Source organism: Rhinoraja longicauda, chromosome 29 (genome assembly GCF_053455715.1).
Source record: "Rhinoraja longicauda isolate Sanriku21f chromosome 29, sRhiLon1.1, whole genome shotgun sequence".
In the NCBI taxonomy this organism is placed as follows: Eukaryota; Metazoa; Chordata; class Chondrichthyes; order Rajiformes; family Arhynchobatidae; genus Rhinoraja; species Rhinoraja longicauda.
In genome coordinates this window covers 18,536,006-18,550,643 of record NC_135981.1, presented here as the reverse complement: position 1 = coordinate 18,550,643, position 14,638 = coordinate 18,536,006, and the positions used below count along the sequence as shown (strand labels likewise).

The following is a 14,638-nucleotide window of genomic DNA, read 5'->3' as shown; positions in this document are numbered from 1 at the left end:
CTCCAACAGGGCGGTCGTAGCCGCTACGGCTGGAGCCGGTCGCCAGCCAGGGACCTGCGAGCTCCCGATTTTGCAGTCCACAGGGTCCGTGGCCGAGCCTCTGGAGGTAAAGCTGCAGCTTCCGAAAGTCGGCCAGCTCAGAGATGGTAAGTCCTGGCCCTGCGACTGGAGCCCTTGGGATCTATCCCAGCTGGAGGCCGCCTACTCCACAGTGTTGGGCCGCAGCGCGATGGAGATACGACTCTCTGTCGAGGAAGAGATTTAAAAAAGAAAGGTTTCCCACATCCCCCCACCACCCCCCACATATACACAGCTAAAAATAGACTACTACACACATCTAACACAGACGAAAAAAGACAAACAGACTGCCGGTGAGCAGCAGCTGCATGGCAGTGCAGCCACTTCCGGATCTGCTGAAGGATAAACTGCTGAAGGATCGTAGGAGGCCAGGCAGAATCTATGGAAAGAAATGGACAGGTGATGTTTTGGTTCAGGACGCTTCTTCAGATTGGATACCAATAGTTTTTCTCCAATTTCTTTGCATTCACCAAAACTCATTTTATATTGGGAAAATATCAACTGTCCATGAAATTTTGATAACATTTCTGAATATATTTGTCACTTTCGTTCATTTTGAGCATTTCTTCTGATGTGACATGGTTCTCATCGTGTGCTAAACATGCAGCAGATGTGCATTATATTCATTATTTTGAAGGACATTATTGCATTAGTGCTCAATGACTGATGATAAATGTCTAACCTGAATTGTCCTTGCATGAAGGGCTGATCTGTTGTTTTCGTTTGGGTCTAGACCAAGGAAACTATGTTCAGAAAGTTGGTGCAACTGCACCATTGGGAGTTGGAATAAGCATTTATTTTTGTGCCTGTGCTTCAAGCGGCTTGTGATAGCTCGATACATGAAAGCGGATCTTGCTTGGTTGCTTTAATAGTACCTAGTTTAAGTAACAGTTGTTGGAGCTTTGAGAACTCCAGGTGTTGCCTGCTCTCATCCTTGAGCAGCATGTGCATTGGTAGAGAAGAGATTCTCTTCACTTTAAAAAAAATCTGCAAATGAAATATTAAATATTACACCTTCCCCAGATTAATGCACCACATGTATCACGAGGTACCCAGCGGTGTGAACATTGACTTCTCTAACTTTAGATAGCTCCTCTGTCCCTCTCTTCCCCATCCCCTTCCCAGTACTCCCACTGTCTTCCTGTCTCTACCTATATTCTTTCTTTGCCTCCCCCCCCCCCTGACATAAGTCTGAAGAAGGGTCTCGACCGGAAACGTCACCCATTCGTTCTCTCCTGAGATGCTGCCTGGCCTGCTGAGTTACTCCAGCATTTTGTGATACCTTTGATTTATACCAGCATCTGCAGTTATTTTCCTACACAATGCACTACAGGTATACATTGATATCCTTTTGCACTGCATTTGTATTTTTGGTTTTGTGAGTGCTTTTTGTCCCAAAACATTTTTAGTTTGTCGAGGTGCAGGCATTTTTGACGCTTATTGTAAGCTTGTAACTACTTGATTTGTGCATGTGTTGTGTGTTTAATAAAATGATCTGAGTGGTGATCCCATTATTTCTGTGCAAAACAGTATACTCCACAAATAATATTTCAGCAATGATAGAAATTATATTTTGATATTGTGTATCTGCAGTTTGGATTTGAGACCATATACCCATGTTGGACTTTGACATTGCCTGTATGTTTTGCAGTGTCGATTCTATACTGATAATTTTTATCAGGGGCAAACAGGGTGCTGAATGAATAGCTTCGTATTATCAAATATGCAACAGGCAAAGGTTAGTAAAATCACCTCTGAAAGTTATACTCCTTCTTCACAAGTTATCTGTTAGCCTTAAAATTGTTTTTTCCCCTGAAAAATATTTTATGATCCTTCCTTGCTTGAGTGAGCCAGCAATGGACCAAACAAATCAAGAGATATAATTTATATTTGTTTCCATTCTCCAAAAATAGTTTCTTATTTTTAATGCTTTTATATTTTCCCTATGAACTATTATTATTGTAGGCTTTAAATAATATTTTATGGAATTCAGAGGCATAAATTCTGAATTTGAAAGCAATATGTATTTGATGGTATGTTATACTAAATGTTTGAATCTCAAATGATGGAATGGGCACCATCTGATAAAAGGGATTTGTTGCTTTTGTTAGTAAATATTGGTTTTCATAACTGTTACAAGCATGGGCTCATAAATTTTTAGTATTTATATTTTACTCAAATTTGACACTTAATGTTGTCACTGGTTAAAACGTGTTCAGGGTTCCAATGAGCCGAGTGGCAGTCTTGTCAGATAGTTGAATTTGGTAGAAAAATTAAGTTGGTATGAGCTCCTTGGTGAAACTAAATGCAATTTGATTAAAAACCAAAATAAGTCAATCTCGATATACCTCATGATTTAATTGTTCAGTTATTAGCTGGCTCAGAGTAATGGAGGGCTAAGAATTATTTTTTGGACATGTGAGAACAGTTTTAAGACTATCACATCACTTGTGAATGAATGTAATTTTAATGGTGATTTTTCTAACCATTCCCTGTCGTACACATGATACAATGATTTTGTTTAACCTGTAATGTTGGATGACTATTTATTATGTGTGTAAAATTTGACTAGTTTTATTCATTTTTATTTTTTTTGTGCCTTTTTGAAATTAAATCTAAATTCTAGTTCACTACTTGCATAGTGCCATTGTTAACATCCTTGCATAAAAAAAATTATGGGCTGGACTTCACTCCACTTGGGTGCAGAAATATCACGTTTATGGTTATATGCACAAGCACAATGAGAGAGGTAGAATGAAAATCTTGCTTGATGCAGCATCACATAGCATAAATTAGACATGAATTACACACATTCTGCAAGACAGTGAGAAGAAAAAATACTTAAAACACATCAGTGCAAACAGCAAGTAGAAAACAAATCCACGGAAGTGCAAAATATGGTCCATAGTGTTCCGTTGCTGAAGTAAGATGCCAATTTGAGATGAGAGCAAATAGGTGCAAAGTGACACGAATTAATGGAATCGAATAGCAGATGGACTTCATTTAGTATGGGACATATCACTAGTATACAAAGTTTAAAGATTTATTTTCATGGGGCTGAATTTCACGTGGAAGGAATTGTGCTTTAGTTGGGGTCTTCTCATATTCTTTCTAGAGTTTTGTATTCATTTTGAGCACTGTACTTGTTGGCCACAGATTTCCTAAAATTGTATGCTTATTTTAAACCCTGAGTGTTCCTTCAATAAATATGTGTTTCCTTGATTTAGTATCAATTTTAGATGGTTAAATAGATAACAAGGTTTGATAACAAAGGAAACTAATTTCTTCTGATGGATGAATCTGGAACAAGTGCCACTAGCTTGATGTAGGTTACTTAGTTACTGACTTGAGGCTCTAAAAGCTGTCGGTCGTCCAATGTCCATTGCCTGGATATTTTTAATTTTTTGAGGAGATACAGAAAACAAATTTATACCAGTTGAATGTACTTTGAGAACATTGGAAGGAAAAGGGAGTAATTGAGGGCAGCAGGTCATGAACTAAAGATGTCCTCCACTGTATTTAGAACCATGGTTGTCTGCCACAGTACTGTACTTGGAGATGGCACATGTAATTAAAGTAATGCATTGGATATATTCCAAATGCATTTTAAAAGGTCTGCTTGGCTCACTGTCATGCCAGGGTCGATCTAAACCTGGCGGTTTGAATTCAGTAAGTCCCTGGCCTTTCGAGGTCATGATGCCCATTTACTTTATAGATGCAGTATTGGTCAAATGTTTGAATTTGGCTTCGGAATGTAATATTTTGCAAAATTATTCTTATCTGTATTATTTCACTTTTACAACATTGAATTAACTTGTAATTCTAGTTGAAGATCATAGCATGCTCTTCATATTTTCACTTAAATAAGATTTGAATAAATACATGTATAGAACGGAAAGCACAGGATCAGGTCCTTTAGTCCATCATGTCTGTGCTGACCATGATGCCATTGTAATGCTAGTACATGCCATTGTAATCTGCCAGTCCATGGCAAATGTCCCTCCATCCATGACTGTTCATATGCCACCTAAATGCCTTTTTTAATGTTATCATATCCACTTCCACCACTTCCGCTCACAGCACATTCCAGGCATTTATTACTCTGTGGCCGATTAGGAAAAGGGGAGATGCAACGAGACCTGGGTGTTGTGGTACACCAGTCATTGAAAGTAGGCATGCAGGTGCAGCAGGCAGTGAAGAAAGCGAATGGTATGTTGTCATTCATAGCGAGGGATTTGAGTATAGGAGCAAGGAGGTTCTGCTGCAGTTGTACAGGGCATTGGTGAGACCACACCTGGAGTATTGCATACAGTTTTGGTCTCCTAATCTGAGGAAAGACATTCTTGCCATAGAGGGAGTACAGAGAAGGTTCACCAGATTGATTCCTGGGATGGCAGGACTTTCATATGAAGAAAGACTGGATAGACTCGGCTTGTACTCGCTGGAATTTAGAAGATTGAGGGGGGATCTTATAGAAACTTACAAAATTCTTAAGGGGTTGGACAGGCTAGATGCAGGAAGATTGTTCCCGATGTTGGGGAAGTCCAGAACAAGGGGTCACAGTTTAAGGATAAGGGGGATATAACTTAAAAATAACTGCAGATGCTGGTACAAATCGAAGGTATTTATTCACAAAATGCTGGAGTAACTCAGCAGGTCAGGCAGCATCTCAGGAGAGAAGGAATGGGTGACGTTTTGGGTCGAAACCCTTCTTCAGACTGATGTAAGGGGGGCGGGACAAAGGAAGGATATAGGTGGAGACAGGAAGATAGAGGGAGATCTGGAAAGGAGGAGGGGAAGAGAGGGACAGAGGAACTATCTAAAGTTGGAGAAGTCGATGTTCATACCATTGGGCTGCAAGCTGCCCAGACGAAATATGAGGTGCTGTTCCTCCAATTTCCGGTGGGCCTCACTATGGCACTGGAGGAGGCCCAATGACAGAAAGGTCAGACTGGGAATGGGAGGGGGAGTTGAAGTGCTCGGCCACCGAGAGATCAGGTTGGTCAATGCGTACCGAGCGCAGGTGTTGAGCGAAGCGATCGCTGAGCCTGCGCTTGGTTTCGCCGATGTAAATAAGTTGACATCTAGAGCAGCGGATGCAATAGATGAGGTTGGAGGAGGTGCAGGCGAACCTTTGTCTCACCTGGTAAGACTGTTTGGGTCCTTGGATGGAGTTGAGGGGGGAGGTAATGGGACAGGTGTTGCATCTCGTGCGGTTGCAGGGGAAGGTGCCTGGGGATGGGGTGGTTTGGTTAGGAAGGGACGAGTGGACCAGGGAGTTACGGAGGGAACGGTCTCTGCGGAACGCAGAGAGGGGAGGGGATAGGAAAATATGGCCAGTGGTGGGATCCCATTGTAGGTGACGGAAATGTTGGCGGATGATTTGTTGGATCCGCTGGCTGGTGGGGTGGAAGGTGAGAACGAGGGGGATTCTGTCCTTGTTACGAGTGGGGGGAGGGGGAGCAAGAGCGGAGCTGCGGGATGTAGAAGAGATCCTAGTGAGAGCCTCATCTATAATGGAAGAGGGGAAGCCCCGTTTCCTGAAGAATGAGGACATCTCTGACGCCCTAGTGTGAAACACCTCATCCTGGGCGCAGATGCGGCGTAGACGGAGGAATTGGGAGTAGGGGATAGACTTTTTGCAGGGGCTCGGGTGGGAAGATGTGTAGTCCAGATAGCTGTGCGAGTCAGTGGGTTTATAGTAAATGTCCGTCACTAGTCTGTCTCCTGTGATGGAGATGGTGAGGTCCAGAAACGGGAGGGAGATGTCGGAGATAGTCCAGGCATATTTAAGGGCAGGATGGAAATTGGAAGTGAAGTGTATGAGGGGGAAGTCTTTTAAGACCGAGATGAGAACTTTTTTTTCACACAGGGAGTGGTGAATCTGTGGAATTCTCTGCCACAGAAGGTAGTTGAGGCCAGTTCATTGGCTATATTTAAGAGGGTTAGATGTGGCCCTTGTGGCTAAAGGGATCAGGGGGTATGGAGAAAAGGCAGGTACAGGATACTGAGTTGGATGATCAGCCATGATCATATTGAATGGCAGTGCAGGCTCGAAGGGCCGAATGGCCTACTCCTGCACCTATTTTCTATGTTTCTATGTATAAAACAAGAAAAAAAACTTAACTTGCAACTAATTTTTCCCCTCTCTTAAATCTTTGCCTTTTAATATTTGATGTTTCTTCACTATTTATGCCTCTCATATTTTTAATTTTAAATCAGGTCACCCATCTGCATGTGGTGCTCCAGAGAAAACCAAATGTATCCAATCCATCGCATGGCAGGTCATATTTGTCCTGCCTGACCACTCTTCAAGCTTAATTTATTTCCCACCCCTGCAATCCAGTCTGAAGAAGCATTCTGACCTGAAACATCAACTATCAGTGTTCTCCAGGAATGCTGCCTGACCTGCTGAGTTACTCTAGCATTTTGTCTTTCCTTGGTAAATCAGCATCTGTAGTTCTTTGTTTCTAAAGTTTTATACAATTGAAACATAACGATAATTTTAAAATTCAGTGCCCTGACTAACAAAGTCTTTACTAGTGTGCCTTCTTTTACCACCCTACATACTTCTGTTTTCACCTTCAGGGAGCTATAGACTTCTCTCTCCCCCCCCCCCCCCCAGATTGCTATGTTGTTAAGGGTCAAGGTATTTACCGTACACATTCCTCTTGCATTTGACTTCCATTTATGAATGCAAAAATCTGAAGAATAAATTTTAAATTAATGCTTTGCTTTATTCTTGGCTCCTCTCTCTCTCTCTCTCTCTCTCTCTCTCTCTCTCTCTCTCTCTCTCTCTCTCTCTCTCTCTCTCTCTCTCTCTCTCTCTCTCTCTCTCTCTCTCTCTCTCTCGTGTGTTTTGTTAAGTAAAATAAAAAGGGCCTTTTAGGACTGGCAGACACAAACTTTGCACTTTCCGTGCCGAGTTAATCTAATGATTGGTTGCGGTCTAATCTTTACTTCATTTACTCCTACAGTACCTTTCCTAATCAAAACACTGTCATTCAGGTGCGGACTATCTTAATTAACCCAACCTCCACAGGTTTTCTTTAATTTAGAGATACGGCGCGGAAACAGGCACTCCAGCCCACCAAGTCTGCACCGACCAGCGATCCCCGCACATTAACACTATCCTACTGCTAGAGACAATTTTACACATACACCAAGCCAATTAACCTACACACCTGTACGTCTTTGGAGCCTGGGAGGAAGCCGAAGATCTCGGAGAAAACCCAATATCTGGAGAAAGTTTGATAGATTCCCCATAAACCTTGTGGATAATGTGCTTCCACTGCTTTCTCTAATTTCGCTCCTGAATAGCCAAACTCTAATCTTGAACTTTTGCCACCTGGTTAAATATCCTCCCAGGAGAATAAACAAATTTGTAATAGCTCTAAAGTATCCTTTTAATAATTTTAGAAATTATCTTCATCACTATGGGATAAAGTCAAACCTAAATTTCTAATTTAACCCTTTAAATTCAGGTATACGTCGAGTGAAATATAACACCATTTGTAAATTTAGAAGGAATTACATATAGTACTAATAGCTACAGAGGTCAAGAGAAATGGTGGCAGCAGAAACAATGTACTGAATTTGGATGAGTATGATCACGTTGAATAATGGGGCAGGTTTGAAAAAAACAAAATGGCCACCTTGTTTCATCTATATACTAAAACTTTTGTTTGTTTATTTGTGATTGAACTACAGCCAAAACGGTACATGATAGCGTGACAATTGTAGGCCCACCTTACACACCGTCATCGCTTTTATGGTAAAGCAAGTAATTTTATTGAAATCGGTGTTATATTTTTAGTTATTCACATTTTAAAGTTTAAATCTATCTCCTAAGGAGGGAGGGAGGTGGGGGGAGGAAGGTGGATAAGGGGGGTTGAGGGGGATGGAGAGGGGGAAGTGGGGAGGGAGGGGGGTAGGAGAGGGTGCTGCACCAATGCAGGAGAGGTTTGGGCCCAACGGGTTCACTTGGTCTAGTTGTTTCTATTCCTAATCAAATTTAGTGCTTAAAGCTGAATGCAATATTCAAATTGGTGTTTATTGATGGGTGTTGCAGCTAAAACTTAATATCCCCTTATGTTCCCAGCCCCTCTCATATAAAGGCCAAGGTTCCATTAACAGTATATGTTACTCTTTGTACCTCTGCCCGAGTTCTAATGAGTCCTCCCACACAACCAAATCCACATTTTACTCTGTAGAAACAAGGAACTGCAGGTGCCGGTTTACAACAAAAAGAGAATGTGCTGTAGGAACTCAGTGGGTCGGGCAATATCGCTAGTGATATTTTGGGTCAGGACCCTTCTTCAGACGGATTGTGGGGGAGGAAAGCTGGAAGAGAGGGAGGGCAGAACAAAATGTGGCAGGTGAACACAAGCAAAAAGAGTTTTGATAGGCAGATGGTTGGACGAAGGCTCTGTCTCCCCTGGCCTGCCACTGCTGAGGTTCCTGGATGGAGGCGAGGTAGGAGGTACAGGGACAGGTGTTACATTTCATGTGGTTACAGGGGAAAATACCTGGGGAGGGGGCGGTTTAGGTGGGAAGGGGTGAGTGAACCAAGGAATTTCAGAAGGAGCAATCTCGGCAGGAGACGGAAAGGAGTGGAAATGTGAAGATGTGGCTGGTGGTATGTTTTTGAGGTGACAGAAATGTTGTAGGCAAATGTGTTTGTTGCACAGGCTGGCAGAGTGAAAGGTGAGGAACAGAGGATCTCTGTCTGTCTGAACAAGGGTCTCGACCCGAAACGTCACCCATTCCATCTCTCCAGGAATGCTGCCTGTCCCGCTGAGTTGCTCCAGCATTTTGTGCCTAACTTGGATCTCTGTCTTTATTGCATCTTAGGGGGAGGGGCAGCAAGAGCAGGACACGGGTGAGGGTTCCTTCTATGATAGCTGGGAGAACAACGATTACAAAAGAAGGAGGACATCTTGGATATTGTAGATTGGAAAACCTCTCTTTGGGAGCAGGTGCAGCGGAGACTAACGAATTGAGTGTATGGGGATAACGTCTTTGCAAGAGGCAGGGTGAGGGGAAGTATAGTAACTGGAGGTAACTGGAGTCGGTAGGTTTGTAGTAGAGATCAATCGATAGTCTGTCTACTGTGATGGAGACAGATCAAGAAAGGGGTGAGACGTGTCAGAGATCGTCCAAGTTCAGAGCAGAGTAGAAGTTTACTCATTTTGCTCTGTTACTGGTGATCTTTCATTGGTAAATTAGATTATTTTTCTTTCTAAAGCGAATCTCTCTTCTAACATGTCCTCATGTCTGCATGCTCTCTCCACGTGCCTTTGTTATTTCCTGTTCTCATCTAGATAGATTGTTGACCTTCGTAGCAGAGTAAGTCACAGGCATTGATATACAACGTTCTAGCCCAACCTATTGATGCATTTGGTGAAAAGTTTGAATTTACTTATTGAATGCCACAAGCCTCTTAGTGCCAATCAAATACCTTTCCCATATCTCTGTGGTATCCCACTTCCAAAACGATCGCCAATATGTGGCACATGATAACGACCTTCAATTCTGTATAATCCTTGGTAGAAAACTTTTGGAACTTTCATTGAAACTTTAGTGTAGGTTTAAATAGTCAACATCTGTGGATATTCTTTTGTTTATTAAGTACTTGTCAAAAATAATTCCATTTCACAGATTAGATCTAACTCGTCAGATTTATCTGACTTCTTAATTGGATCTTAATTGTTCATCCAACTTTTTGGCTGCGATACTGTTTTACTTGCATGTCAGTCTTCCTGAGTGTATTAATATTCTCGATATTAGTGATCAAAGAAGGTTTTACTTTCAAATGTAATTTTGCTGTGTGCCAGTGAATAGCACGTGCTTGCATCACCTTTTCTGTTTATTAAAAGAAACCTTGCTCTTAAAAAGGCGCTTATTGGTTTGTGGAAGCCGCCCGATGTTAAATGCGAAAAAAATATGATGGTATTTTGCTTGGTTTTGTTCATCTCTCTTCCTTTCTTTTAGGTCGAGAAACATTTTAGAGATTTGGAAAATCAGAAGTTAATGCAGCAACGTTCACAAGCACAGCAAACACAGAAGGAAACTGCTTTGTCGTCCTGAGTGGCTTGAATAGTCCTTTGCCGAGCCTGATGGGGGAGGGGTGGGGATTTTTTTTTTCCTGGGATGGGGAGGGAGCAGTCCACATGTTTTCCAGGGAGAATCTACAGTGAGCTGACATTTCCACTTCGAGAAGAGAATAGACTTTACAAAAAAAGCATACAAGACAACACTTATGTAACTTGACTAACTATAAATTACCTTTTTTCTTTGTTTGCTTTTTAAAAAAATAAAGTCATATTTTGTTAATTTTATTTTTTACATGTTCATTTGCTTTTCATATTGTCATTACACTCATTTTAGGTAGATCCTAAATTGCTGTCTGTGATCTGCACAACACAACTTTTGAAACATTTGTTAATGCAACAAACCAGTTGGTCATAGTAATGGAGTTCTAAAGAGGAAAAAAGCAAAGTAAGAAGGTAATTTAATGTGTTAAGTGGTTGTCCCATGTAGGAGAAATTTCCTTTCAAGTCCTTTTCTTTTCCAGAAACTTGTTCCCAGAAGGAATAAGTCCAGATTTTTTTTTTTAACGTCACTGAAATGTCTTCCAGTGAAGAATTGAGTATCTGATGATGGAAGATTTGGCTCATGAGCTTATATCCTCTGACTGTGTACAGAATTGGTTTGTCTTGCTAAGACAGTGCTTATGGAGAGAGTGGCCATTTTAAGGATATAACTGTTCATGCAGTTTTGCATGTGTCATGTACTGTACACTTCATTAAATTGGAAGAAAAAAGGTGTCGCCTGGTCTTTGCATAATAAAATTAGACAGTAACAGTCATTTAAAGTCCTTTTTATAGGCTGGTGAAGAATCTATGATAATGTATATTTTTATTCGCAGTCCCTGTCAGCACAACACTATAATATAAATTGGAGGAATTTAAAAAACATTTTAAAGCTGAATCTGTTATTGTCTTATTTTGATTGAAAATATGAAATTAAAAGAGAGTAAGAAGAAATGTGTAACCAGTGTTCTTTATTCGGTACACTTATTTTCCCTGCAGAGATTTTACCAAGTAGAGGGGCTTTTTTGTCACAATTTCCATGGCACCTTTCTGGAATATTTGAAAAATTTGTATGCCCTTTGTTCAACTTTTTTTAAATTCCAAGTTATCACTTCTAGTGGATTCATGTCTCAAACCATTTAGATTAGTCGAGAACTGAGTAGAGGAGTGAATTTGTCATAGAATTGTAAATCATTTTCCTACACTTAACACACTCTTATTTCTTTTGACCTCTTCCGCCCAAGATACTGTTTTACTGAAAGGGTTGACATTGACATGTGGTATTACATTGTTCAATTTTATTGATTAAATAACACAATAAATAGACATTGTTGCAATCCAGTACTTTGCTTAAAGTTTACTGAGTAACTATTTGCTATAGTCTGAGCCAAATCACTGCTTTATGTGCAGTGGGGTGTTTTCTACTTTTCCCCCCACATGGTGGACCTATTGGCAAAGGAGAGTGGATTTTCCAGTTGCAACAATAAACAACCTCTGCCCAGCTCTGATTTTATTCATCCAGGGACTGCCAAACTGATTCTTCAACTAAATTAAGCATGTCATTTTATAAATGATGTATTCTTTGAACAATGTGAAGATAAATGAATATCGTTGAGTAAATATTCACTGAAGCAATCATTTTATGCAGTTATTGAACATATTTAAAAAGCTTGGTTTAATCATTTTACAAGTTTCATGAACAATGCAGTTAGACTTAAATTTTGGTAAGTATCTATTTGAGCCTTTTTCTTGGTTGAATCAAAGACAGAAGTCGGGGAGGGGGTGCAGATCCTGCTAAAGTCGTTGCTTCTAAGGCAAATGACAGTCTGGTTTAATAATCTGGGGTGATCATTCCCTGTACCTGAGGTTCAGTGTGAATTTAATGTGATATTAGCCATTTTGATGCGTGAAAATAATCAAACTGAAGTACAGGTGGCGCTTGAGGGGAAAAATTGGGTCAGCGCCTTATTGCTCAGAAGAGGTCTTCTTGTTCACATTCATTGATGGACACCAAGCAAATGAGATGCATTTCCACCGACTTTGGAAGCTTTGGCTGTAAACTGCAATTGGTGAATGAGGTTTCATTGTCCAGTATAGTTGGTGCCTATTTCATAGTTGTGTTAGATGCCAGGAATAAATTATCCTTGCATAGAACTGTCAAGCTCAAACTGTTAACATGGTAAGCACAGATGTACTTCTGGCCTTCAAAGCAAAATTGGATGAATAATGTTTGTGCAGGCTGGTGGTGATTTGAGATACCAGGCCACCCTCCTGAAGGTTTAGTTTGAGCACCTTTTACAGAAATGTTTCCCCAAAATTGACCTAATTGACTTGGCAATTGTGAGAAATGGTAAGTACTGTAGACAACACATAGAACACAAGCTGACCAAGTAGGCCAAATCCAATGAACTAACTTTTTTTTCTCATGTTCGTATCTCCTCATTTTAAATTTGGAGGTTTCAGCTCATATGAGGCTGACGTGTGCAATGTATTTGACCATCATAGACAACGTAGTGTGGATTTATTTAATATTTTGTTAATCGAATTTTTTGTATTTTTATTTCTCGGGTGGGTTTATTTTTGGAAATGCAAATTGACCAAATATAAGGAAAATGGAAATGGCATCTGAAACAAACATTAGAATCAGTTCTTTTACTTGGTATTTGTAGCCTACTAACCTGATGACATTAGTCTTGTGAATAGTTTTTCTCAGAAATTAATTTAAACCATGAATGTACCTGCCATGTTTTAAATTTAAGAAAAAGCTACCATCTTGTAACTGATAATTTAGCACCAGGAGTAAAAATGATAGTCATGAAGATCGGATGTAAAATGTTTTAAAGCTCATTCATGTGAAATTTACAAGTACCATAAAATGCCAGAAATGCAAATTCCTTAAAGCTTGGATCATGATAATGTCTGGAAATAGTATGTTTTTACTATCCAATCAAATTGTCTACTCGTGTATGATTCCAGAGGATGTCTGCTGGCAAACTATTCAACAGGTTCCAATCTAGCTAAGAGTAGAGGTCTTGACTCCTTTATAATTCCCATCCCTTGCCACTGGGTGCCTAAATTGACGTGTGTACTGCAGATTGCCTTGGGCTATAGATGACTTAACTACACAGTGTTGAAATGAAACTTGGTCCTGTGTTAGTTCATTAACATGTAGGATGCTGTCTTTACCTATAAATTAATGAAGAGTGGACTGTTCTACGTTTCTCCTGAGTTCTCCTTGTCACTTGTGGCAAGTAATTTCCTTCTTACTGGATTTTTCAATTTCAGGCAAGCAACTGCTTGCTTCAAGTATCAACTGACTCTTGAGCTATAAATGCGAGGAAAATGATGAGTGATGTTTTGTATTCAAGTTATCGACAGTCCCCATGTTAGGAATCTCTTCCATTCCTGAGAACTTTGTAATTTGAACCTTTCCTTAGTCAGAAATGAACAGCTTTTCACAAAAGATCACAGATACAGTTGTGACTGGAAAGTGAGCAGTCGCAGAAATAGTGACCACCAGCCAGCCTCGCTGACTTAGTGCAAGAGATTCTCGACCCGATCTTGACCTGAAACGTCACCCATTCCTTCTCTCCTGAGATGCTGCCTGACCTGCTGAGTTACTCCAGCATTTTGTGAATAGTGCAAGAGATTGCTCAGCTCTGCTTGGTTTGACTCTGCTCCCAGTTGTCACAGTGAAGGGGAGGGGGGTGAGGTTGGACTATTGAGAGAAGGTATGTAGAAATGCCCTGTTCCCACAGAAGATGCCTGCAGCAGCTGGCAAACGCGCCCTGTTGCATCCAAACTCTTGTTTATATGTACAGATTGCCATGAGATGGGTGTAACCCAGGGAGGACTGTAGTCCAACTCTCAAAAATATTTTATTAACATTGCAATAGCAGGTGAGTAAGTTGTGTTAAATGTCTAAATGAAGAATTCATGTTTGTAGGGTCAAACCCAAGGTGGTTAATTATGATAGGCACAGAAGTCCTGGGGAGATAGGATTTTATTGGATGATGGATCAAATCCCAGCTTCTTATGCCTCTATGCTCTCTTATTTTCTTTGGCAGTAAAGTGATGCATGTTAAATACGGCCATACCTGTAAACCCGCAGGCAATACAATACAATGCAATATATCTTTATTGTCATTGTACAGGGGTACAACGAGATTGGGAATGCACCTCCCATACGATGCAATAATTTAATTAGCTAGTCAGTATTAATTTAAACAACCCAATGAAACAAATTGTAACAGTTTTAAAACAGAATAAAATGCAAGTTGATCTGTGCCGGATCACTGTGCGATGTGACCACCCGGCTCAGCAGGACTGGTTCATAGCAGCTATGGCCCTGGGGATGAAGCTGTTCCTGAGTCTGGAGGTGCGGGCGTAGAATGCCTTGTATCGTCTGCCCGATGGTAGAAGTTCGAACAGACTGTTGCAGGGGTGTGAGTCTTTGTGGATGCTGG

General features: G+C 40.7%; 1 protein-coding gene across 2 annotated transcripts in view; it reads left to right on the top strand.

The window, feature by feature from the left end:
• lsm12b (LSM12 homolog b) overlaps positions 1-11,647 on the top strand; it is a 46,482-nt gene extending 34,835 nt beyond the window's left edge. The window contains exons 5-6 of one of the 2 annotated variants that reach the window (XM_078424486.1): positions 1,730-1,816; positions 10,072-11,647. In XM_078424486.1, coding sequence (XP_078280612.1) covers positions 1,730-1,777 — 48 coding nt within the window. In that variant the 3' untranslated portion in view covers positions 1,778-1,816; positions 10,072-11,647. The remainder of the gene's footprint in view (positions 1-1,729; positions 1,817-10,071) is intronic. The other variant, XM_078424485.1, reaches the window with a different exon arrangement.
• The last annotated feature ends 2,991 nt before the right edge of the window (positions 11,648-14,638 follow it).